Source organism: Alosa alosa, chromosome 11 (genome assembly GCF_017589495.1).
Source record: "Alosa alosa isolate M-15738 ecotype Scorff River chromosome 11, AALO_Geno_1.1, whole genome shotgun sequence".
NCBI lineage: Eukaryota > Metazoa > Chordata > Actinopteri > Clupeiformes > Clupeidae > Alosa > Alosa alosa.
Window position 1 is genome coordinate 7,868,813 of NC_063199.1, and position 24,917 is coordinate 7,893,729.

Consider the following 24,917-nt stretch of genomic DNA (forward strand, 5'->3'; position numbering starts at 1 on the left):
GATCGGCCGCCGATATTAGCAAAAAATGCATATCAATATGGGATCGGCCTGCACGGGAAAATCCCGATCCAGACTCCCGATCCAGTTTGTTTTCAAAACTCGGTCCGTGTTTTCCAGCGCACCGATGTAGGTAATCCATTCCAGTTTTTTTCAGCACAAATTTGGTCCGCGTTTTTCAGCATACCTAGCGACCTGTCCAGCATCCCACTTTTCAACAAACATTTCATGTCACAGTTGAATTAATATAGCCTAATGTTAACCGCGAGTGTCCGTGAGACCCTCTTACATTATTAAGGCTCTTATGCATGTTGCTGCTGACAGCTTTGCCTGTCTAACGAATGTTATCTCCGCGATTTAAGATTGTTTGTGTAATGTATAGGCACAGCACGCACTTTAATTTTCCCTATTTTTACAATCGGCTAGCATTTCATTTCAAAAAGCAACCTGGTCAATCGCTAACAACTAAGTGCACCTAGGCCTACAACTTCACGCCTCCAGTAGGCTATCATAACTTTTTTACGTTTAGTCTGTGCATCGGCTCAGCCTACGACGATGTGAACTAGAAACAAAATATGACCGCCGCCCAGTCCAGCACATGTTTTCCACAAAAATAAGTCACGCTGAAAGGCATAGATGATTCTAACTGTCTCACTGAATTGCATTATGCACACTCAATTCTCACTGGTATCTGCTAGACAACAAGTACCAAAACATGATTAGTTCATAGATTTCACATGTAATATACATTTTATACAACCTCACCCCCATCTTGCCTGTTCATAATTCTGAGAAATTCTTGAATTGTGTGCATGTGTGCGTGTACATGTTTATGTTTATGTGTGTGTGGGTGGGTGTGTGTGCGTGCATGTGTGTGTTTGCCTGTTTATGTGCCTGTGTGTGTGCATGTGCATGCATCTGTATGTATATCTACTGTGTGAGTATGTGTCATACATAGGATTACTGTGAATGTATGTGTGTGCGTGTGTATCTGTTTATGCACATGTGTGCATATGGAATGGGTTTACATGACCCCTGGAGGCAAACATATGCAAAAAATTGGTCATCCTAGGCCCTACGGTTCTCAAGATATTCACAGAAAACTGTGTCTGCCCTACCCTCCTTTCGGGGGGTCCAGTCCAGCGGGGGGGCTACAGATCAAAACGAAAAGCGATGGTTCCATGCTATCCATGTGGGGTTACATGCCCACCAAGTTTCGTGTACCCTGGTCTTTCAGTGTCCGGGAATCCTTGTTGGTGTACGGTCACTAAATGTACACATAAATTATTTTATTGTAAGGCATGCATTCGGAGGGTGTCATAATGATCCTACACTTTCAATTTCGTTCAGTTTTGACCATGTCAGCCAGAGATATTGTGATGAAAACACCTAATGTTTTGCTTTTTAATTTTTAACTAGGTGGCGCTATACATGAAATAAGTGGTAATAGGATGGGTTGACATGCCCCCTTAAGACCAACATACAAAAAAAAGGTGGACCTCCTAGGCCCTACGGTTCTCGAGATATTCACAGAAAACTGTCTCCGGCCACCTACAGGCCAGTTGGTGTATGGTAACATAAATTAATTTATTGTGTGGCCCCCATGAACGGAATTCCACGAAACTTGGCGTGCATTCAGAGGGGGTCATAATGATCCTACACTTCCAATTTCGTGCAGTTTTGACTATGTTAGGTCACAAATACCTGCGATTACAACACCTCATTTTTACTTTTTTGTGTTTAACTAGGTGGTGCTATACATGAAATGAGTGGTTATGGAATGGGTTGACATGGCCCTTTGAAATCAACATACAAAAAAAAAAAAGGTCCTCCTAAACCCTACGGTTCTCGAGATATTCACAGAAAACTGTGTCTGCCCTACCCTCCTTTCGGGGGGTCCAGACCAGCGGGGGGGCCACAGATCAAAACGAAAACAGGAGGTTCCATGCTATCCATGTGGGGTTACATGCCTACCAAGTTTTGTGTACCCCGGTCTTACAGTGTCCCGGGAATCCTTGACGGAAATTTGGACATGCGAAAAAGAAAAAAAATATTCGGCGGTTATAATTAGTGACCGCTGTTGTCGTGGTAAACTTAAGCTCCTGTCTTTAAATAGTGTAGATAGGCCTACTTGCTATGTTGCTTGATTTTCTGTAATAAATGCAGCCTGTAGCCTAGGTTACTTCAGCAAACCCAGACCAGTTGTGGCATCAGTTTCGCTTTTAAAACGGAACAGTGAGAGGCTTTTTAGCGCAGACTCACTTGTCATTGATGAGCACAGGAGCAGGCTGACACCTGAGCATGTTGAAATGATCACCTTTGTGAAGAAGAATCTCCCCATCATGCTCAGACTGCAGCCAGGGCAAACAGTAGAAATTGAAGAGAGTATGAGATGGAGCAGTAAAGTGTGGAGGAGATAGCAATACTGTAGAAGGGCGTGACAGTTATTTGGGTTGTTATAGCCAATTCAGTGTGTGTGTGGTAATTTGACTATTTTTTACTCAGGTTTTGTGTGTGTTACTTTTATATATAATTTTATATTGTTTACTATATTGTTTACACTGATGGCTTTTTTAAGCCTTGGTTTACACTCTTGAGCAGAGCACTGATGCCAATTCAGTTTATGTGGTTAATTGACTGAATAACAGCTAGTTATTCTTAAGAGTAAAAACCTTTTCAACATGAGTATAACAACAAAATAAGTAAATATCTTTAGTCTTTAATACATGCTTGGATCGGCCGGTATCGGTATCGGCCGATGCTAAAAGCTACAATATCGGTATCGGATCGGAAGTGCAAAAAGCTGGATCGGGACATCCCTATTCCTAGTTGCTACGCCACATCCCATTTTAGTCCTATGAACATTACCAAAAAATGCAATCACACTATGTTTCATCCTTAATATGTTCATGTGCATTTGTTGCAGAGACCTCAAATATTGGCTCAACATTAATACATTTGCAGACAGTATTTGCAGACAAAATAATGATTAGTGCCATGTGGATACAAAAAAATAGTTTATAAGACCCTCAACATCAACAGTTTTGCATTTTTTCCATATCTAGGTCCTTATGTAAAACTAATGGGCATGCAGTACAAACTTTTAACAGTCCAATCATACCGAGAACATGTCGGTCTTCCACCCTGCAAAGTATGGGCAGGCAAGGAATAATACTTTTCAAGATATTAATGCCCAAACATGGCCTCCAATATGAGACATTTCTGATAGTGTAAAACTCATATAAAATCAAGGGTGAAGAAATGTATGAAAACGTTGGAATTTAACAAAAATATTTTACAGGTATTAATTTTGGGACCTAAATATTAAGTAGACAAACTTTGAGCAAAATCTGAGACGGTGCAGGAACCATTTTCCTGGAATTTGTCTGATTTGACACAGAATGACCCACATGCTTATTGCCATCATAGTAACCAACTGCAAGTGCAACTAAAAATGTAATAAGTTGTACGCATTAGTTGTGACCATGGAAATTATTTGTACCAATGGTGTTCCCTGTGTGTGTCTGACCCTGTGTGTGTTTGGTTTTCTCTCTCTCTCTCTCTCTCTCTCTCTCTCTCTCTCTCTCTTTTCTTTTCTTTTCTTTTCTTTTCTCTTCTCTTCTCTTCTCTTCTCTTCTCTTCTTCTCTTCTCTTCTCTTCTCTTCTCTTCTCTTCTCTTCTCTTCTCTTCTCTTCTCTTCTCTTCTCTTCTCTTCTCTTCTCTCTCTCTCTCTCTCTCTCTGTGTGTGTGTGTGTGTGTAGGGGCTACCAGCAGCAGGATGCTCATGAGTTCATGCGGTACCTGCTGGATCACCTTCACAGAGAGCTTCAGGGCAGCCGCAATGGGGCTCACCGCTCACCTGTGTCTGCAGACACTATCAAGGCAGAGGACAAGTGCTGGGTGTAAGATACATGCACACACGCACGCACATACACACACACACACACACACTCATCTTTATACACACACACACACACACACACAAGTGTTGCTCCCCGTGTCTGCAGATGGCATCAACAGGCAGAGGACAAGTGCAGGACACACACACACACACACACACACACACACGTGGTACCAACATTGAGTAGAGAATAAGCAAGGGCAGGTACAAGTCAGAATTCCTACTTGTAAATTCAGGGTACACTCATTTCAAGTTGGAAATATCCAATTGCCTACTGTAGGCATTACATTAGAGCAGGGGCACACACCCACAGACTGTAGTGGAGTTAACTTGTTTGTGAAGTACTGCTTGTAAGAGAACACACACACACACACACACACACACACACACACACACACACACAGAGAGCAGACAGGCCACATCAGAACAAACTTTGACGGGAAATTGTGCAAGTTACCAACTCCCACAGACACACGGCATTCACTGATTTTCACACACCCACGCAGAAATGCTTATACGCATTGGCCCACCTCGCGCGCACACATACATTCTCACCTACCTGCTCTCACACTCCAGGTTGGCCCAGTACACACACACACACACACACACACACACACACACACACACAGCAAATCACGCAGCTGACACTGACTAGCTGAGACCGGCTTCAGGGGTCAAAAGAACAAGCTTATGTACACACACTTAGTCATGGGCGCACACACTCACTGTCTCTCAGGTATTCATGAAAACTGTGCTGGGCCTAGTCACGCACGCTCTGACCTGCCCATAGATGACTGATGTGAGTGCTACATTGGCAATATTTTCTGTTCTATTTGTTTTTGACATGGACACCATGTACTGTACAAGACACTGTGCCTTTGTGGACATACAGTCAAAAGTTACGGTTATGGTTGTACACACACACAGTTCAAAGTATATGGAGGAAATGTATGTGTGTGTGTGTGTTAAGAGAGAGTGTGTTATTTATTTATTTATTTATATATATATATATATATATATATATATATATATATATATATATATATATATATATATATATATATATACCCCTCACACCCACCCCTCACATTCCCTCAAGTCAGTGTGTGCGTGCATGCGTGTGCGTGCATCTGTCCATGTGTGCCCGTGTGTGCATTATGAGTGCTATAATTTGTCTATCTGGGCTTGGTGTGAGTGTGTCTGTATATAAGTGACTGTGCCAGAGTAGTAGACTGTGAAAGCATGTGTGTTTGTGCCTGTGGCTCTCAAAAGTCTGAATGTGTAACCCACACATCACAGCCACAAACACATACACTGCTGCCTCAGATGCTGATGGCGACGTCCATCCTGTTGTGATAACGATAGCCCCATTTTGACCTCCCCAGTCGCGACACTGCTATCCAGTGTCCCCTAAGTCTGTTTGGCGGGTGCTATTGAAAAGGCGTCTCCCTGTTGAGTCGTGCTCAGTAGGTCGTGATGACCGATAAGGCAGGCTAAGCCTCTCTGAATGAGGGTGTGTGTGTGTGTGTGTGTGTGTGTGTGTGTGTGTGTTTAAGATGGACAGATAGGATGGATCTGGCTGCATGCACAACACACACCATAACAAGATGTGTGGGTCCTCCTGTGCATATGACGCCAGTTTGTTCAGCTCACAGATGACCACAGATGGCAGTTGATACTTCAAAACACAATCCTGTCAGACCAGCATACAAACAAACACACACACACACACACACACACACACATATATACACATACAATATACACATACAGACACACTGCTTCAAATAAGGTGATATGCTGCTTATTATTGTGGCGCACTCATATACATTACTGTGGTGTGTGTTTGTGTATGTGAATGTGTGTGTGAGCTTAATCTGTCGTTTCCTCTGTTGAACTTTATGTGTATGATTTCTGATGAGTGTTGCTGATATTTCTCTCTCTCTCTCTCTTTCTTCCTCAGAAATGGGACCTCCACAGTGGTCACCTCCATATTTGGTGGCATACTGCAGAGTGAAGTCAACTGCCTGATCTGTGGGACCGAGTCCCGGAAGCTTGACCCGTTCCTAGGTTAGAACACACAGAACGTCTGGGCAGATTGTTCCCTATGACATCCCAAAGCAGGGCTGGGCTTCTGAGAGCCGGTTCTCATCAGAAATATGTCTATCTTCATTTCTGTGTGCGTGATCGGAAGCAGAGATAACAGTGTTTTTGTAACAGTGCTGTTTTGTTTTGTTGCTCTCTGCTGTTTTCTCGCATCAGTTTTTATACATTCTCTATGGCCTTTTGGCTGCTGTAAATATGTGCATGGTCTTGAGAATGATGGATGGGGTATGCCATGACAGTCAGTCCAGTTGGTCAAAACTGAACTTTTGTTGTCTTATTATATATTCTGAATCTGCTGTTAATTTTTAGATTTTTGAAATTGGTGCTTTTGTTGAATATCTTAAAGCCTGTGTGACCCTTACGGTATGTTTTGCCAAACTATTGCTCCTCCATTCCAGTGTGACCTCTGCATGATTTTTTTTAGTCAGTCTTCTCCAAATGTGCCTCTTGCAGTGAATCTGATTTTGTGAATGGCTGTTTGACCTCTGACCTCCGTTTGGCCTCCTCAGACATGTCCTTGGACATTCCAAGACAATTCCGCATTAAGAGGTCCAAAGACCAGGAACCTGGGCCTACTTGCACGCTACGAGGTGAGTGCTCACTGACCCATAATATAGCCATTAATCACTAGGCTTTCTGCTGAGACACTGAAGGGACGGATGCCTATAGAAACCAATTGTTGCAAGTGTAGTGGTGTACCAAGGTGGTGTCCAAAGTGAGGCTGTGTTTGGGCTCCTGGGCCTTGTGGATTTGCACTGAACCGTCATTAAAATGTACCAGAAACTGTGGCCAGACCACTGTACAGAGAAACTAGTTTTGGCTGAGTGTTTTTTTTCCCCATCTTATATGTTATGCATTGTGTGTGTGTGTGTGTGTGTGTGTCGGCAGACTGCCTGCGTAGTTTTACAGAGCTGGAGGAGTTGGATGAGACAGAGCTGTACATGTGTCATAAATGTAAAAAGAGGCAGAAATCCACCAAGAAATTCTGGGTCCAGAAGCTGCCTAAGGTAAATCTCCTCAGCCTTGTATTGTTTTATGCTGTGCTAGTATTATGTAGTCTCATTTTCTTGTGGACGTCTTCAAAAGAGTGAAAAGAAAACAGGAAACTAGACCCCTGTTTCCTAGCTACTGAGTAGCATCTTGTGTTGCATAGCAACCATTTATTGTCGCACCAAATCCTTTTAATGGAACAGAACATGAGAACATGAAGTACATTCTGAAATATGGGAGCACTTGAGTGATCCTAAACAACAATTTCAGTCCAGTGTTGATTCAGATCAGTGGGACCTTTTGAAACATGCAGAAATTCAGAAGAAATGTTTATTTTTCCTAAATAATCCCATTTTGAAGTAACTAGACATCTTTGTGTGTTTTGGTGTTTAAGTGTGTGTTGTGAAAACCACACACACACTCATATAGATGTTTGATTAAAATGCAGCATGCTTGTTTCTTTCATTAGGTGCTGTGTTTGCACCTGAAGCGGTTCCACTGGACGGCCTACCTCAGGAATAAAGTTGACACCTACGTGGAGTTTCCCATGCGAGGCCTGGACATGAGGGGCTATCTGCTAGATGTAAAAATATTTAAGCAACCAAGCAAATAAATATTATAATAATATTGCCGTCATCATCAATAAAAATTATGCTTAAAAATTACGACCAGTTAAAAAAATAGGTGTGTGTGTGTTTGACAGCCGGACAGTGCATTGCGACAGAACTGCCTATATGACTTGGCCGCTGTTGTGGTGCATCATGGTTCTGGGTAAGTGCCTCTCACCCTCACAAAAACTGTTTTCAGAGTCATTCACTGTGATTTATTACAACTAATGAGCTGTAGAGCTTCACTCAAGTGAAAATGTTTAACAATTTACATTTTAAAGATGGTTTACATAACAAAGGTTAAGTACATAATCAGTTGTCAGTTATTATGTGTGTGTGTATATATATATATAAAAATGGTATATATATAGTGTGTATATATACTGGTAAAAAAAAATAAGGGAACACTTACAGTTTTCCACAATTGTTAACACATTTTTTGAAACCTTCCACCCTTTTCTCCATTCTCACTACTTCTCACTACTTTCACAGAATGTCTGACAGTTCTTGCAAAATAAAACACTCGCCTCAAAAGTTTTACTTGTGCTCAGAGCCAAAAAGTGTCAGAGTTTTTAATTTTTTTGAGCAGTATATGCACTATACTTATACAGATAGATAGATAGATAGATAGATAGATAGATACATTATTGTTCCCCAAGGGGAAATTCAAGATATGTGTATATATATGCACTATACACTATACTTAGTGTTTTCCAAACATCTGGGCTGGGCTGAAGTTAAATGTGTTAATCGTGGAAACCTAAATGAAGAGTGAGAATTGAGAGAACTGAGTGACATACTCAGATTGTCCAGTAGGGGGAGATGTTGTCCAGTGAGTCTCATCCACTCTGGGGAAATACTAGCTGGTGTTGAGCAGTTCTCTCTTCTGCCTTTGTCTGTCTGTGTGTGTGTGTGTGTGGGGTGTGGTTTGTGTGTGCTGTAGGGTTGGCTCAGGCCACTACACAGCCTATGGCAGTCACGAGGGCCGCTGGTACCACTTCAACGACAGCACGGTCACTCTGACGGACGAGGCTGCCGTGCGGAAGGCCAAAGCCTACATCCTGTTCTACGTGGCACAGACTGAGATGGGCACGGGCACTGAAATGGGCGCTGCCCAGGCCACTGGACAGACTGGCACGGGGTCAGAAACGGGCATAGGGTTAGAGGCTGCAGTGGACACAGGCTCTGACTCAGGCCTTGGGGGAAGTAGTGGACCAGAGGAGAGTTCAGGGAGTGACCCCACACTTCAGGTTTCTGTTGGGCGTCCTTCCGATTGACCTCGGACGACCTTCAGCTGCCACCCCTGTATCACCTCACATACTCACAGACACACCTTTCTGTTGTAGGCATCACTCTCATTCACACACACAACTTTTGTTCAAGACCTCCTAATCATGTGAAAGAAAAACTCTGTTATGTTTTTTTTTATTTTGTTTTTGTTTTGTTTTTGTCTTAACCTCCACATTGCTGCTTTTAAAAGTACTCTTTTTTTGTCCTTGACAAGGAAAAGAATCAGAGGAGAAACAGCCTGTTTTATGCCTCTTGTGCTTCCTGGTGTTGCAAACCTCCACCGCGAGGCTCGAGTTTCGTTTTCAAAATTCCAAAGGCATTCAGATTCCAGATTCCGATTGTGTGTCATGAAGTGTTTTAGCCCGTTCTGACAGTTTGTTCGTTTTATTTTAAAAGACCTTCAAGCACCACAACAGGTAGATGAAGTCTGTGTCCTCAGATGTTAGATGTGTAAACAGGCAGACCAATAAAAAAAAAAATCTGAAATAAATTTGCTAGGGCACCTGCTGCTGTTTTTGTCAGCAGAAGTTGTCATATTTAGCTAGTTAAGAGATTTCTTTCTTCTTTTTTGTAGATCTTGAATTGCTTACTGTTGATTTGTTGTTGTTTTTATATGATAACCTCAGCCTTTCCAGCACGGCTGGGTAGATGTGATCATCCAACCACCAGGAGTCTTATCTGCTCGTCCCTGCACTTACTGGTGAATTAAAGAGATGAAGACAGATTTGTGTGTGTGTGTGTGTGTGTGTGTGTGTGTGTGTGTGTGTGTGTGTGTGTGTGTGTGTGTGTGTGCGTGCTTGGGTGGGTGGGTGTTGTATCCCAAAAGAGGGGCACCACCATCTGTGAATCTTTGATCAGAATCCCACAACTGCAAACACGCACGCATTTTCAGCTCTGCAGTCTACTTGGGAAATATTTGGCTTTCTGTTCAAAAATGTTCCCTTCGCAGTGCCTGCTCAGTGGACTCCCACAGAGAGGGGACTGGGCCAGTTTGCCATCCAGTTTGATGGAGCGATTAGAGCTGGATCTCATTTTGGTTTCAACACAAACGTCACACTTTAATCAAAGATGCTTTTAAAAATATCTGTTGAAATGTCAGTGAGGTGTGTGTATCTTTTTCAGAGGCCTCCAGCAGTATCTAACAACCTCTCTTTGGTCACAGTGGTAATTGGGGATTTTACAACGTGGTGTAGTCACTTCTTTGAATTTGTGGTCTTTCCATAATTACAGTTTAGAAGTAGTTGGCTGACTAATTCATTTTTTTTATGAGGGAAACGCTTGATTGGTGTTTGGAGACTATCTAAAAAAAATTATTGTTTATCGCAGTGTAAAAAAATAACTGAAATATTTTGCCTCTTGATGCATAGAAACCAAGCGTAGCCATTTTAGTCATCTGTCGTCCAGTTTGTGAACAAGGAAACTGTAGCCGACTCAGCCGTACATTATTAAGCCAAGAAACAGACGTTGGAGGGCCTCACTAATTCATGATGGAGATTAAGTCACTTTGTAGCTCTGTTTACTCTCTACAGTGAAGGACTACACTGGTGCCAGTATGATGGTATGCCTTCTAAATAAGGTGCAACAACTGAATCGATTAGCTATCAAGTATTACATTAATTGACACATCTATATTCTGATAAGAGTTAGCATTTGAGTAATAATTTTAAAAAAAGGGCAACAATAAATCTAGGTCTAGCTCATTGGAAACAGAATGCCATGTACATGAAGATCTGGCCAGATTTTGTCATTGATTGCAATGTTGTATAGGAATATAATAATTAGAACAATTAGAAGCCTGCTGGGATTTTTGGCAATACTATACAAAAGGACAGTAATATAACTTTATGATACACAATTAAGCAATGTGTAATTACTTTGATACTTTGCTCTCATGTAGGCCTACCCCTAAGCTACTATGTAGCCTACGGTACTGTAATTGATGAAATGAATACATTCCCAAGAAGGGCAGTGTAGCCTGATACATAGAATGAATGCCTTAATGCTTTAAAAAATCTGTCCGTGAACTGACAAAACATGTGCTTAACTATCTGTTAACACTCACTCACAGAGCTATCTTTCAGCTGAGGTTACTGCTGCTGCAAACTTGTGTGTCGAATTCAATGTGGCTTTTCTATTTCTCGGCTAAGTCTAAAACTAGATGGTGCACGTGTGCAGAGAGAGGACAGATAGACACCCTGTTGACACCTGCGTCCACAGAGGAATGTTCCCTTCCTCAATGTGTTCACAGAACTGGGACACTTACACTGACCGAGACTGACCAGGGGAGCGCACAGGTATGGTCTACTGCTACAAAGGCCCGTGCTCTTTCTCATGTGCTTTTGTTTTCTTGAGGGACTCATAAAAATGAGAGGAATTGTTTACTTAGGGCAGATCCGGTTCCTGTAAAATGGCTGGATCCCTGAGACTGAGCAGCACGACCCAAGTCCCAATATATTTTGTCATCAGCAAATGTGCGTTGGAAGTTTCCAAACCCTATGTCATAGTTTGACACGTACCGAGAATAATGGTTTCTAAGTACTGCCAAGATGTACTGCCAAGATAAATAGCCCTAAACACGCATGTCAGGTAAAGCCTTTGAATGAGTCTAAATTGCTTCTGAGAATTTGTGTGTGTGTATGTGTCCTCTGTCCAACCCATGTTGAATGCTCACGTGGAGCGCTTTCTTTTCAAGCCGAAGGAACAAGTGTCTTAGCAGGTTCTGTTTTTTTGCTTCCTATAATTTTCCATGCTACTCATGACGAGAGAAACCAGAACGTGCGGCTTTGATGATGTAAGCCACTCTTAGAGCTCAGTGTGGAGTACTTCAAAACCTTTCAGTGGGCTTTTGTTTTGTTTACGCCAGCCCCCTGTAACCTCCTCCCCTACAGACACACATGCACACACACACGCACACACGCATGCATGTATACACTCAACACTTGCTCTGTCTTTCTCTCTGCTCCCTCCTGCTATCAAAGCCTCCGCCCACACACACACACACACAGTCAACCTCTCGGGGGCAGAGCAAACACAGGAGCTGGTCTGGTGACACGTGCCACAGAGACAGCCTCTGTGACGGGTGGGGAACAGACACTCCAGTGTGTGAGGGGAGAGAGAGAGAGTGTGTGTGTGTGTGTGTGGGGGTCGGAGCAGCTGCGCTCTCAGCCTTGGCTCTCACAGGTGTCTCTAAGACAGGCACAGGGGCTGTCCTCATTAAGACACATGCAGTCTTTCTCTCTCTCTCTCTCACACACTCTCATGCCCTCTCTTTCTCTCTCCCTCTCTCTCACACTCTCTCATGCCCTCTCTTTCTCTCTCCCTCTCTCACACACACTCTCTCATGCCCTCTCTTTCTCTCTCCCTCTCTCACACACACTCTCTCATGCCCTCTCTTTCTCTCTCCCTGTCACGCTCCTTCTCTCTCGCTCTCCTGCATTCCCTCCCACCTCTCCTGCTCTCTCTCTCTCTCTCTCTCTCTCTCTCTCTCTCTCTCTCTCTCTCTCTCTCTCTCTCTCTCTGCTTTCACCCAGAGGATTCCTCTCTTCCCAACCTCTTTCCAAATCTTTCACTCCTCTGCCTCGCTCACTGTATCTCACCAAAATAAGTCACACACACACACACACACACACACACCCCGTGCCTGAGGTCAGGACACAGCTGCTGATAAGCTCACGTTGGCCTGTGTCAGTGAATATCGCTGCCCTGCCTCATGGCGTCATGATTCAAGCTCGTGATGACTCACTCAGTAGGAGCAGCAGCCACGCCTCCCCCAGGGAAACACTTTCCTGTGTGTGTGTGTGTGAGAGAGAAAAGAGAGAGAAAGTACACATACACCAGAACACTATACTCTACATACACATTTCTGTGTGTGAGTGTATTTGTGTGTGTCTGTGTGTGTGTGTGTTTCCTCAGTACTCACTGTCACAACTTCCTGTGCTGATGTCCTGTACATGAGCAAATGAACACAGTGAGTCGTGGGTCACGGTGTTCTTTTTAAATGGGGATGGGTTACGGAAGGAGTTGTGTAACAGACTTGAGAAAGTAGAACGTGTCTATTGTTTTATTTTGTTCAAACCTTCTCGCTTGTGTTCCTTTCTTTGTGGTATGAGTCAGCCAGCCACTGAAAGAGCATTCTTATTTCTTTTCCTTTTATCGATTTCCGAGCTGACTTGTGCAGCAAATGGAATTTGCTATGCCTTACGACTACTCAGGGACACAAAGGGAAAGAGCTTTACATTTACTTTAACCTTGCCTTTCTATAGTAAGCTGATAAGGCTGTACACACTCACAGGCTCTACACACACACACACACATGTGTGTGTGTGTGTGTGTAAGATAATGATAGTGTTATTCACACATAATATAAATGTCATGGTATGTTTATAAACACACACTCATGTGCTGAGTAGTAAGGCTATTTCAGTGTGTATCCCCTGTGATGATAGAGGGCACACAGGCTATAACATCTGTCTGGATCCTGTTCTATGGGAGCAGAGAGACAGATGGGCTAGGAGCACAAGTGTGTGTGTGTCTGTGTGTGTATGCTTGTGTGTGTATGCATGCATGCCTGGCTCACACAAATTTCCATTTTTGTCTGCGCCTGCAGTTGTCTTCCCAAAATAACCTCCATTCCACACGGCCTTATATGTGCAGGGGGGTGCTGCTGTGCTGCTAGCCGGTCAGGGCAGAGGAGGGGTGTGTGTGTGTGTGTGTGTGTGTGTGTGTGTGTGTGTGTGTGTGTGTGTGTGTGTGTGTGTGTGTGTGTGTGTGTGTGTGTGTGTGTGTGTGTATGTGAACCCAGGGCCACACAGCACACACACGGCAGCTCACACCACACTGTTGTTGTGGTGAGTCATCCGATCAGGACTAACAGAGGCCCAGGACTGGTGCAGCGGATCCTCAGGACCCTCCAGACAGACCCTCCCAGCCTGACTGCTCCAGGCCCTCATTCCTGTGGCTCCTGCTGCTGATCTCTCTGCTCGTGTCCCCGGAGAACTCTCCTCCACCTACCAGCCTTGACCCACTGGCTCCTAGCTGCCCCTGCCCCTGCTGCTGTTGGAGAAGTCCTCTTCACCTCCTACCTCCTGCCAAATAGCCTCCGTAGCCTTGAAGCCATCCCAGCCTGACTGCTCAGGGCCTGTGCTGCTGCTGTTGGAATAGTCCTCTCCACCCCTCTGGCTGGTAGCCTGCCTGGAAGCCTTCCCACCCTGACCGCCAGACTGCACAGGGCTTGCCTGCCTGCGGCTACTTCTGCCAGTGGCCACAGCCTGACCCCAGAACCATGCACCTGGCGGAGCTGAACACCGAGTGCCTGCTGCACCTCTTCTCCTTCCTGGACAAGGAGAGCCGGCGGAGCCTGTCTCTGAGCTGCCGGCGTCTGCACGAGGTCTTCCTGGAGCCGGGCCTCTGGACACTGCTGCGCTTCGGCTCACCGGCAGAGCTGCGCCGGGACAACTTCGTGCTGGGCGCCGCGCTGCGCCACCTGGCCGTGTGCTGGCACTCCAGCCGTGTCAAGGTGTGTAACGTGGAGGAGTGGATGAAGAGCAGCTTCCAGAAGGATCTTTGCAGGGAGCACGAGGGACTGGTCAGCAGCTTCCTGGAGCGTGTCTGCCACATGTAAGTCATGAAAGTTGTTACTGATTATTAGTGTGTGTGTGTATGTATGTGTGTGTATATGTATGTGGTAGCAAGTGAGACAGACATAATAAGTGTAATTGTGTGTGTTATAGAGAGAAAGAGAGATATGGAGGGACAGTGTGTGCGTGTGTGTTTTCTGTGTGAATGTGTGTGTGTTTTCTGTATGTGTGTGTGTGTGTGTGTGTTTTCTGTGTGTGTGTGTGTGTGTGTGTGTGTGTGTGTGTGTGTGTGTGTGTGTGTGTGTGTGTGTGTGTGTGTGTTTTTCTGTGTGTGTGTGTGTGTGTGTGTGTGTGTGTGTGTGTGTTTGAGATCCAGCCCAATGGGTTTCGTCACGGCCTGTCACTGCACAGCAGCTGCTGTGAGGCTGGAGGGCTGTGAAACCTGATGGTTACATGAAGTGTGTCTAGCCAACGGACGCTACCCAGATCAGATTACATTGTGTCCACTTCTCAAGAAGTAAATATTAACTTCAATGGAGAGGTTTTGGCTGCTGGGCTAACTTGTATTTAAACAGCAGAAAAGGACATGCAGAGAGAGAGAGAGAGAAAGAGAGAGAGAGCTACCAATTAGAATTTGGATTGGATTGGAGCTACCAATTAGAATTTGGATTAAACTTTTTAAAACTGTGATCGAACCAATTGCACTATATGGCTCTGAGGTATGGGGTTTGGGACATGAATTCTCAACCTGGGATAAACACCCAATCGAAGCCCTGCATGCAGAGTTCTGCAAAAGTATCCTCCGGGTACAGAGGAAGACGCCGAACAATGCATGCAGGGCAGAATTAGGCCAATACCCCCTTATCATCAATATTCAAAAAAGAGCCCTCAAATCCTGGCAACACATTAAAATGAGCAACCCCGACTCACTCCACCATCTAGCACTTCAAAGCCAAGAGCAAAACACAGGAAGGAGCCCACTTAGCCAACTTGTCCTGAGACTCATGGACCTCACACCATCCCACATCACTGAGGCCCGGGACAATGTTACAGTAGCAAGAACAATTAGACCCAACCAAATTACAAACAATGAAAAGGAAAATTACATCACCTATTGGAAAGAAGTAACCCAAACACAATCTAAATTACAATGTTATTTGGCCCTAAAACGTGAATACACAATAGCTACTTACCTGAGTACACTGAAAGACCCAAAACTCAGGAAAACCATGACTATGTACAGACTCAGTGAGCACAGTCTCTCCATTGAAAAAGGCAGACACAGGCAGACCTGGCTGCCCAGAGAGGAGAGGCTATGCTCACACTGCAGCTTAGGGGCTGTGGAGACAGAGCTCCACTTCTTAACAGAATGCCCAAAATATGAGGAAATACGGACATTATTATTCAATAAATTAAATTCAACCCTCCCTGAATTCCAAACCTGGACAAATGAGGCTAAATTGCCTTACATCCTCGGAAAGAATGAGGATGTCATTCTGGCTGCAAAATTTGTAGCAGCCTGCCACAACCTGAGGGACAGCCAGTGAGGCCACAACCACCAACAATGTTGTATATTTGTTCTTATTATTAGAATTGTTGTCTTACTTTTATGTCTTCTATGTCTACTTTTATGTCCTCTTATGAATTCCACAATTCTGTTAAGTATGTATTTATTTTCTATTTTTTTCCTCTTTACCTCTTCTGTGTACATGTAATTGAGATTTGGCAATAATGTTCATGCAACGTTCATGCCAATAAAGCTTTGAATTGAATTGAATTGAATTGAATTGAATTGAGAGAGGGAGAGAGAGAGAGAACATTTGCTGCCCTGTCTTTAAGCAGCCTTTCTGGCCAGACGCAAGTATTAATCCAAGTTCTCTCGTAAATGTGGTGAAATATAGTCAGGGAGGCTTTAAAAGTCGTTTAGCATTAGTAGTTTAGTGAACGATCAGTGGCTGATATCCAGGACTGAAGACAGCGGAGACAGGGAGGAAGGCAGAGACCCGTCACGTCACGTCGCGTCACGAATGGCGTAGAACAGAAGGAGACAGGCTTAGAAATGTGAGTTAGCCCATGGCTACTGGCTAGCCTACAGCAAAAACAGACCCCACTACACACACACACACTCGTGCACACACATAAGCGTATACACACACACACACACACACACACACACACACACACACCACACACACGACGCACAAACCCATTGCCTCCTGCTGTTGAAATCCAGAACAGAGGGACTGTCACTCAAACTACAGGACACAAACACTCAATCCCTCTGAACACACACACACACACACACACACACACACACACACACACACACATACCACAGCCACAGCCTCCATCAGCACAGCAACAAAGGTGCAATATTACCTAGCCTCAGGAACTCAGTTCTGTCCCCTGAGACGTGAGTGTAAGAGGGGTGGCTCTGCTTTGCCTGCCACTCAAGTGACTCCTTGTTGTTAAATGGACGTCCAGGCTGCAGCTGTGGCACTCAGAGACAAAAGCAGGTGATAAAAATAGGGCTTATCTCCCATCCCATGCCTTTCCCTTTTTGCTCCTGTTGTTGAGCTGGCATCAGTGTGACGGCAAGGTTTGTGAAAATAAAACTCTCAAAAATAAGACCACACATGTGGGCAATTTACGACAAAACTGTGCCAAGAGCCCACTTATGGATTATGTGCCCTGCGCTTTCTCCGCCTATTTGAAACAATCTATTTAATGTTTTTAAACTCAGACAACACATTATCATCCTATTATTTTCAAAACGAGGACAAAAAAAAAATCCATATTTGAAAATAAGACCCTGTCCCACCCCACCCCCCTCATCCCACTCCTCTCCATGGCAGGTGACATATTCCTGGGCTCTTAACAGCACTTATTGATCGGGCGTGTGTCCTGTAAAGGGCTTGGCGGATTCGGCCTCTGATGAGTGGTGTTACCATAGGGATGAATTTCCCCCTGCAGACGTAATGAGCCTCCTGCGAAAGCTCAGCTGGCCGTACGATAATGACCACAGACATGACAGACACTCGGCAGCAAACCACACACCACTACAGGACGAATGGGCCAGAGTGGGAGGAAGGGGGGAGAGAAAAATGGAGATAGCCAAAGAAAGAGAGAGAGAGAAAGGAGGTGGAAGGGGAGAGGCTAGAAAAACTGCAAAAGAAAGGGTAAAAGAAAGGGTAAAAGGGGAGAGCTAGATAGAGAAAGAGAGGAGAAGAACAGAGACAGAAGGCAAGAGAAAGAGAGAAAGAATTCAGGGAAATTGGGAAAGAGCATGTGGTGCATACATGTCTGATTGTTTGATGATTGTTTTCTCCAGCTGTATATCTCCTATGGGATTTAATTGCCGTTAACCAGGGTTGACGTTAATCAGGGCTTTCGTGACAGTTTGTGCAATTTGAAAGGAGTGTGGTGTGGTGTGTCTGTGTGTGTGTGTGTGTGTGTATGTGTGCGTGCGTGCGTGCATGCGTGCGTGCGTGTGTGTGTGTGTGTGTGTGTGTGTGTGTGTGCTTGTGCATGTGTGAGATGGGAATAAGAGAGCAACGTAGAGAGAGAGAGACATGGGGAGGAAGAATGAGCTGGCTGCTGCTTCAACACCAGTGTGACCTCAACGAGCAACCAGGAAATATGTCGTCGGCCCCCCACACAATGACACACAAATGTGGGCTCGCTCCCTTTCATTTTTTGTCTCGCCTTATTTCTCATGTTCCTTTCAAAAGAGAGGTGGTGGAGGAGGAGAACACAGTTATTCATTTAACTCCAGTTACACAAGTCTGGAGCAGGAGTCAACGCTGGAGCAGGGGGAGAGAGGTAGAGAGTGGTAGATACAGACAGAGAGTCTCAGTGTGTGTGTGTGTGTGGGGGGGGGGGGGGGGTCTCCCTCCCTCAGCTGTTGGGTCCAGAAGATTTACACGGGCAGGTGGGGCCTACAATCACCTCTTTGTTGCTGTGGGAGGAATGAACATGTGCGTCTGTCTGCTGCAGTCTGTCTGCTGCAGTCTGTCTGCTGCAGTCCTCCTCTACACACACACACACACACACACACACACACGCTGACTGCATCCTCTAATCTCACACATCTTGAAAGGGTACAGCCATAAAAAACCTTGTGTGTGTGTTTGGATGACTGTACTTTTATGTACAGTATGTCATATATTACACATTCATGTTGCTACGTGGCCTTACGTGAGCATAAATATTGAATGATGAGGATGATGATGATGATGATGATGATGATGATAATAGTGATGATAGTGGGAGGAGGTGTGTATTAAAATTATGAGACTGGTCCAACCATTCCATTTAGTAACATGATAGTGAATGGTGTTAGGCCACGGCACTCTGCCAGGTGTATATAGGCATCTAGATCTACAACTAGATCCAAGGTGTGCTGATGGTAGTCCTCGCTGGATACAGGCTGTACCTTACTGCAGAGAGTGGCTCTGCACGTAATAAGTCCCGACAGTCTTTCAAACAGACTGTTTCAGAAGGAAAATAAGGTGGGTAACTGTATCCAGCCACAGGTCCTTGCTGTGTGCCGAGCTGGGCAGGGCTGGCCTTTAATGATGGCCTTGGCCGGGAGTTGACAGTGCAACTGAGTCAACAGGGTCCTCATGTGTCCAACAGTGCCTCCTCTTTCTTCTCCTCTTCATTCTCATCTTTCTCCTCCTCCTTCTCTTCTTCCTCCTCCTCCTTCTCATCTTCTTCATCTTCCTCCTCCTCCATCTCATCTTTCTTCTCCTCCTCCTAGTCTTCATCATCCCCCTCCTCCTCCTTCTCATCTTCTTCATCTTCCTCCTCCTCCATCTCATCTTCTTCATCTTCCTCCTCCTCCATCTCATCTTTCTTCTCCTCCTCCTAGTCTTCATCATCCCCCTCCTCCCCTTCTTCTATGGGACTTAGACGCAACATAATTACATTACACATGACTAAATTAGATGTGATTAAACACGCCATAATTAGACAGCATTATACATTATTCATTAGATTACATTATACACAATTTGATTAGGATGAATATGAAACGTGGACATTTTAAAGAAATCTTACATTTTTTTGCATGACTTTTTAGAATGATGGTCATAATAGAATATTGTTCTCTCTCTCTCTTTCTCTCTCCATTTTGCCTTTGGATTATTAAGAATAGACAAAAATACACAAACATTTTCTAAGTGTAAAAACATGACTAAAGGGGTCAAACATGGAGGAAAAAATCTGTGAAATACATACTAAGCAGATAAGTAGATCTCTCTCAGAGTATAAATGAACTGAGGTATATACAGTCTAATGAGTGTGAGCTGCATGCCTGAGATACATTCACTTGAGGCATGTTGGCCCCACAGCAGTAACACCTGGGATTTAACTGCTGAACAAAACCATTTGGATTGACTACTTGCTGTGTTGCCATTATGTCTCCATTTACAGCTAGCTATAAACATGTAACTGCTGTGGGAGAAAACAGAGAGAGGGAAAGAAAGGGAGGACAAAAGAAAGAAAGAAAGAAAGAAAGAAAGAAAGGAAGAATGAAACAAAGAAAAATGAAAAAAGGGAAAAACAGACAAATAAAAAAGATACATAATCTTAATTTATTTTTGGAGTGTTTTGGTGCTTGGCTCTTGAGAGGTCTTCACTGGGCTAAGATGGCAGTCGGCTATGCATTTATCCAGTGTATTCCCATGAAAATTATGGCATGCAGGAAGGCTTAACAAAGACATGGAAAACAAAATGATTTATATGTCGTGGAAAGTATTCGTCTCTCTCCCTCTTTCCCTTCATTTGTTTGTCTGGATGTCTCCCAATTTCACCAAAAGTGAGTGTGTGACTGAGAGTGTGTGAGAAAGAGAGAGAGGGAGAGAGAGAGAGATTCTGGCAGACTAGCTGTTTTGTCGGTATAAATGCCTGTGTCTTCAGCAGAAAAAAAAACATCTGCACAAAGAGAGGGAGGTTCTACAGAGGAGAGGGAGAGAGCGCCCGGCCATGATTATGCAACCCAGGGATGACGAGGCCTGTTTACTTACATTCTGACATCCATCAGCATGAAGAGGGAAAAATACAAAAAACAAAAACATTTATACACGCACACACACACACACACATACACAGAGAGAGAGAGAGAAAATACCGAAGTGCTGCATGACACAAACAGGGAAATCAGCCAGACAAACAGCTCTCCGTCATATCAGTTCTCATCCTGTGACACCCCCTTGGAACTCCCCCACCCACTCGCTCACACAGCCTTTCCGTCATTCACTATGCACTCTCCCCATGACCCCTCCCCTGATGACATCAAGGCGTGGTGGTGGTGGGGGTGGGAGCACGTGTATCGCCTGTGCCTCCACTAGTGTCCAAGGGTTATTGGGACATTCTCCAGCGCTCTGCGTGGCGGCTGGACTGTGCTGCTCCACTTCGTTTCTGTCTGCGCTGCGCTGTGCTGGGCTGTGTTGCGCAGCGTAGGGCCGGCCTCACATGGAGTTTAGTGGTAAGATTATGTAAGGTCTTTATATAAGCCGCATCAGGCAAACGTGAATGACAGCCCCGAGCGGAGTGGAGAGCCGTGCGCGGTGCTTTGAGCGAGTGAGCGAGAGAGAGGGAGAGAGAGAGAGAGGGGAGGGGGAGAGGGAGAGAGAGAGAGAGAGAGAGAAGAGCCACTGCCGTCAGCTGTGCCGTGTGAGAGGCTGTTGGCTACACTGCCGACCCTGTGCTGCTCCACCAGTAGGCTGCAGCATTCCCCTGAAACAGAGAGAGAGAAAAAGGATAGAGAGAGAGAGAGAGATGGTGGGAGAGACAGTATGAGAGAAGGGGAGAGAGAGATAGAAAGAATGTGTGAAAGAGAGAAAGGTATTGTCCGTATGGGTATGAGCAGTGAAAAAAAATATGCACACACTGTGAGAGAGATAAAGATAGCACAAACAAACACACACAGAAAGAGAGAGAGAGGTAGGGAGGGAAGGAGCACAGACTGTCACACACACACACAAAACACACACACACACACACAGAAAGAGATATATATCGTGAGAGCACAGGACAGGGCCAGTCCCAACATGGACTGCAGACAACTGGCCAAACAAGACTCTTCCTGCTGGCCATAAACATCAGTGTGGCCGATGCCAAACCCATGAAGATTTTTACTGGAAACAGGCACGAGGCGCCGGCGAGGCAGTGCACATCTCCACACGGCCCCACAGCAGTTACCACACCGGGCTCTCTGGCGTAATCCTCTACTCTCTTCTTTTCTCTCCTCCTCTCCACTCCTCTCTGTTCTCCTCTCTTCCTCTGTTCTTTCTTCATCTAACCATTCTAATGACAGGGTGATTTACTGGCAAATGACAAATCCTTTTATCTGTGTGTGTGTGTGTGTTTTGTGTGTGTGTGTGTGTGTGTGTGTGTGTGTGTGTGTGTTTTTTTTTTGTTTGTTTGTGTGTGCATGCGTGTGTGTGTGTGTATGTGTGTGTATTTTTGTGTGTGTGTGTGTGCGTGCATGCGTGCGTGTCTGTGTGTGTCTGTGTGTGTGTGTGTGTGTGTGTGTGTCTGTGCCTGTGCGTGCGTGTGTGCATGGAGGATACCTTTTCAGGCACAGCCCCTGAGGGACATCCATGCGTTTAGGTTGAGTTCATATTACTGTCTAAATGGTGGACATTGTCTGGTGGATCGGGTGACAGCGTCTATTGATGACATCAGGCATGGATATGGCTGAACAGACAAGGCCTGCCATCTGACTCCCAAACCCTTAAGAGTCAGGATATTTATCATCCACACATACACATACACACACACACACTCTTACAGGGGTGTTATCACCACAGAGGCCTGGACCCAAACAAACTAATCTCTTAAATGCCTATCTCTTGGGCTGGTTAAATAAACAGCCGTGTGCTGGATGTGATGGTGGTGTTGGTTTTAGATGGGAGTGCCATTGCTGTGACTGTCACAAAGTGATTCGTTCCGAACACCATTTATCCATCCAGATTCCAGTCACCACCGCAACAGTTTGGACAACAATACAAACCACCACATCTGTTTAATCATGTAGTCACATACTGTTTATCAACTTCACTGTATACAAGAGTTTAAATTTGTCTTTGGTGTATCCCAGAATGAACACATAGAAATAAATAGAAATAAACAAACACACAAAAATAGGTACAAATATGAGAAATGGGTAAAGTCTAGGAGTACATGGCACACCGCACCCTTTCATTCTTATTTGGTTACTGGCCCTAGCCTTTTTGTATTTTAGTTTTAGCTTTTTACATTTTTATCTTGATTCTGTGTTTCATGGTTGTTGAAATGAGGTTTTCTGGTGTTTTTGAAACCATATTGCAGTAAAGTGTATACTAAATTGCCTCTCTCTCTTCTTTTCTCTCTGTCTTTCTCTCTTCTTTTTCTCTCTCTCTTTCTCTGTCTGTCTCTCCAGTTGTCCAAACCTCGTATCCTTGACCCTGTCTGGCTGTGGCCACATCACCGACTCTGACATCACAATCGTGCTGCGCAGCTGCAGTCGCCTGCGCAGGCTGTGCCTGGAGAACTGCTCGCGGGTGACGGATGCTACCCTGCGGGCCGCAGCCCTCCACGGGACGAGCCTGGAGGAGGTACGCGTGGACTTCTGCCGCAACGTGAGCCGCGGCGGGCTGCAGGCGCTGCGGGAGAGCCGACCAGAGCTGGTCCTCGGCGCTGAGCGGAGCGCTGGGATGATCCCAGACACCAGGCCTGAGGAGCGGCCGCATGTCCGCAAAGCGCTGCAGAATGTCTTGTTGTTCGTCTGAGACCCTGAAGCAGGAGTGTCCAAACAACCAAGGCCAGGAACCAAGCTGGGACCAGAGGAGAGAGAGGAGGCTACACCAAGGACTGTTTTGGGAACAAACTATTTGTTCTATCAATAGAGAGGATTGTTTTTTACATTTTTTTTGACCATTTTCTGTGGGACGCCATGGGAGACAAGTTGTACTTGTAGCCTAGATGTGTGCTTGTTTGAGTGAGTGAGTCTTCTTTTTTCTACAGATAACCTTTGTATCATGTTTATACTTTTGCATTGTACTGTTTTGATTTTGTATTGTATTATGTATCATTGTTTGTTTGACAAAGTGCTGAATTTGAAAGTCTATTCATGTTTGTGGTTTTCTAACATAAAAAAATCTGTTGAATAACTCATTCCCCCCACTATTCCTCTCACATCAGTCAAGTTAAGTTGCTTATCTTTCATGTTCTAAGTTAAGTTTGAGGAACAGTCACACAGTCAATGTTTTCCTCCTTTCACTTTTGCTGAAAAGATTATGTAAGTCTTGAGTGAGGAACATTTTTTTTTAAGTGTGGATGTTCCAAGAGAAGCAACTGTGCTTGGACAGTGTGTGGCCTTGGAAACCAATCTGGCCCCAACGTTGGCCCACGCTCCTATCAAATTTGGGCTGTCAGCAAAAAAACTTTTGTACGGAGCCCAGGAGGTGTCATTGCAAGATATTTTTGTGTATCGAGAGAATGTGCGCTCATTTTACTAAATCGTGCACCGCGTTTTGCTTAAATTGTGCACTCATTAAAATTGTGCTGCAATTTAGTAAATTGTCAGCGATTTTAGTAAAACATGCACACGATTTAGTAAATTGTGCGCATGTTTTACTAAATAGTGCACTCATTTTACTAAATTGTGCTCTCAATTTACAACAATTAAAATGAGAGCACAATTTAGTCAAATGATGCTACTATTTAGTAAAAACGATACACCTAATTACTAAATCGGTTGAACCGCGATATACTAAATTGAGAGCACAATTTAGTAAAATGTGCACACAATTTAGTGAAATGAGCGCCGTTTTCTGGATATATACCAAAAGATATCTTGCAATGACACCTCCTGGGCTCCGAAATACTATTCTGCAACATTTTTATTTTTCAGCAGAGCACTGAGTGCACACTGTTGAAATGCCTACTTGTTGACTAGTGCAATCTTCAGTACTCCTCAAATTAAGTAAGGTTGAAAATACGTGAGTACCCTACCTCCTCTCTGATTTCAGAGAAACATGCTTAATTTCCCTCACATGTACATCTGCTTGCTGTCTTACAGTAAAGTTCCACTTAACACGCGGTCCCAGTGCGGATTAATTAAATATTACTTGAACATGTGGCGGGCATATGAAGTATTTATTTCAGTCAACGTTTTTGATTGCATAAGGCTGGAATATGTTCAGACTCCTGTCCTGTAACTTGGTTGATTTGGACCGTCTCATTGTAGACATTGGACGGATTCGCTGTTACGTAAGTAACGCAAGTAAATGACCTAACGTTCATAGTTGTCTCGCTCAATGTAGTTGACACTCGCGGTTGTCTTCGTTTCCATTCGTTTTTTTGTTTGTTAAGCACTAGCACCCCCAACTATCTAAACAGGAAACTGTGCAGTCGTAAAAGAGGGAAGTCCAGAGACTCTGTTGCGCTTTCGCCAGTTTT

General features: G+C 44.5%; 2 protein-coding genes across 2 annotated transcripts in view; both read left to right on the forward strand.

The window, feature by feature from the left end:
* The window catches only part of usp3 (ubiquitin specific peptidase 3), a 23,190-nt gene extending 13,576 nt beyond the window's left edge, over nucleotides 1-9,614 (forward strand). Inside the window, exons 9-15 of the mRNA XM_048256517.1 lie at nucleotides 3,759-3,899; nucleotides 5,862-5,968; nucleotides 6,514-6,594; nucleotides 6,893-7,011; nucleotides 7,464-7,577; nucleotides 7,698-7,765; nucleotides 8,546-9,614. Coding sequence (XP_048112474.1) covers nucleotides 3,759-3,899; nucleotides 5,862-5,968; nucleotides 6,514-6,594; nucleotides 6,893-7,011; nucleotides 7,464-7,577; nucleotides 7,698-7,765; nucleotides 8,546-8,879 — 964 coding nt within the window. The 3' untranslated portion in view covers nucleotides 8,880-9,614. The remainder of the gene's footprint in view (nucleotides 1-3,758; nucleotides 3,900-5,861; nucleotides 5,969-6,513; nucleotides 6,595-6,892; nucleotides 7,012-7,463; nucleotides 7,578-7,697; nucleotides 7,766-8,545) is intronic.
* A 3,991-nt stretch (nucleotides 9,615-13,605) lies between these two features.
* Nucleotides 13,606-23,631, forward strand: fbxl22 (F-box and leucine-rich repeat protein 22). The gene is made up of 2 exons (XM_048257390.1): nucleotides 13,606-14,508; nucleotides 22,897-23,631. Exons 1-2 carry the CDS (start codon nucleotides 14,174-14,176, stop codon nucleotides 23,243-23,245), a joined length of 684 nt encoding a protein of 227 aa, XP_048113347.1. The 5' UTR covers nucleotides 13,606-14,173; the 3' UTR covers nucleotides 23,246-23,631.
* Nucleotides 23,632-24,917: the final 1,286 nt, after the last annotated feature.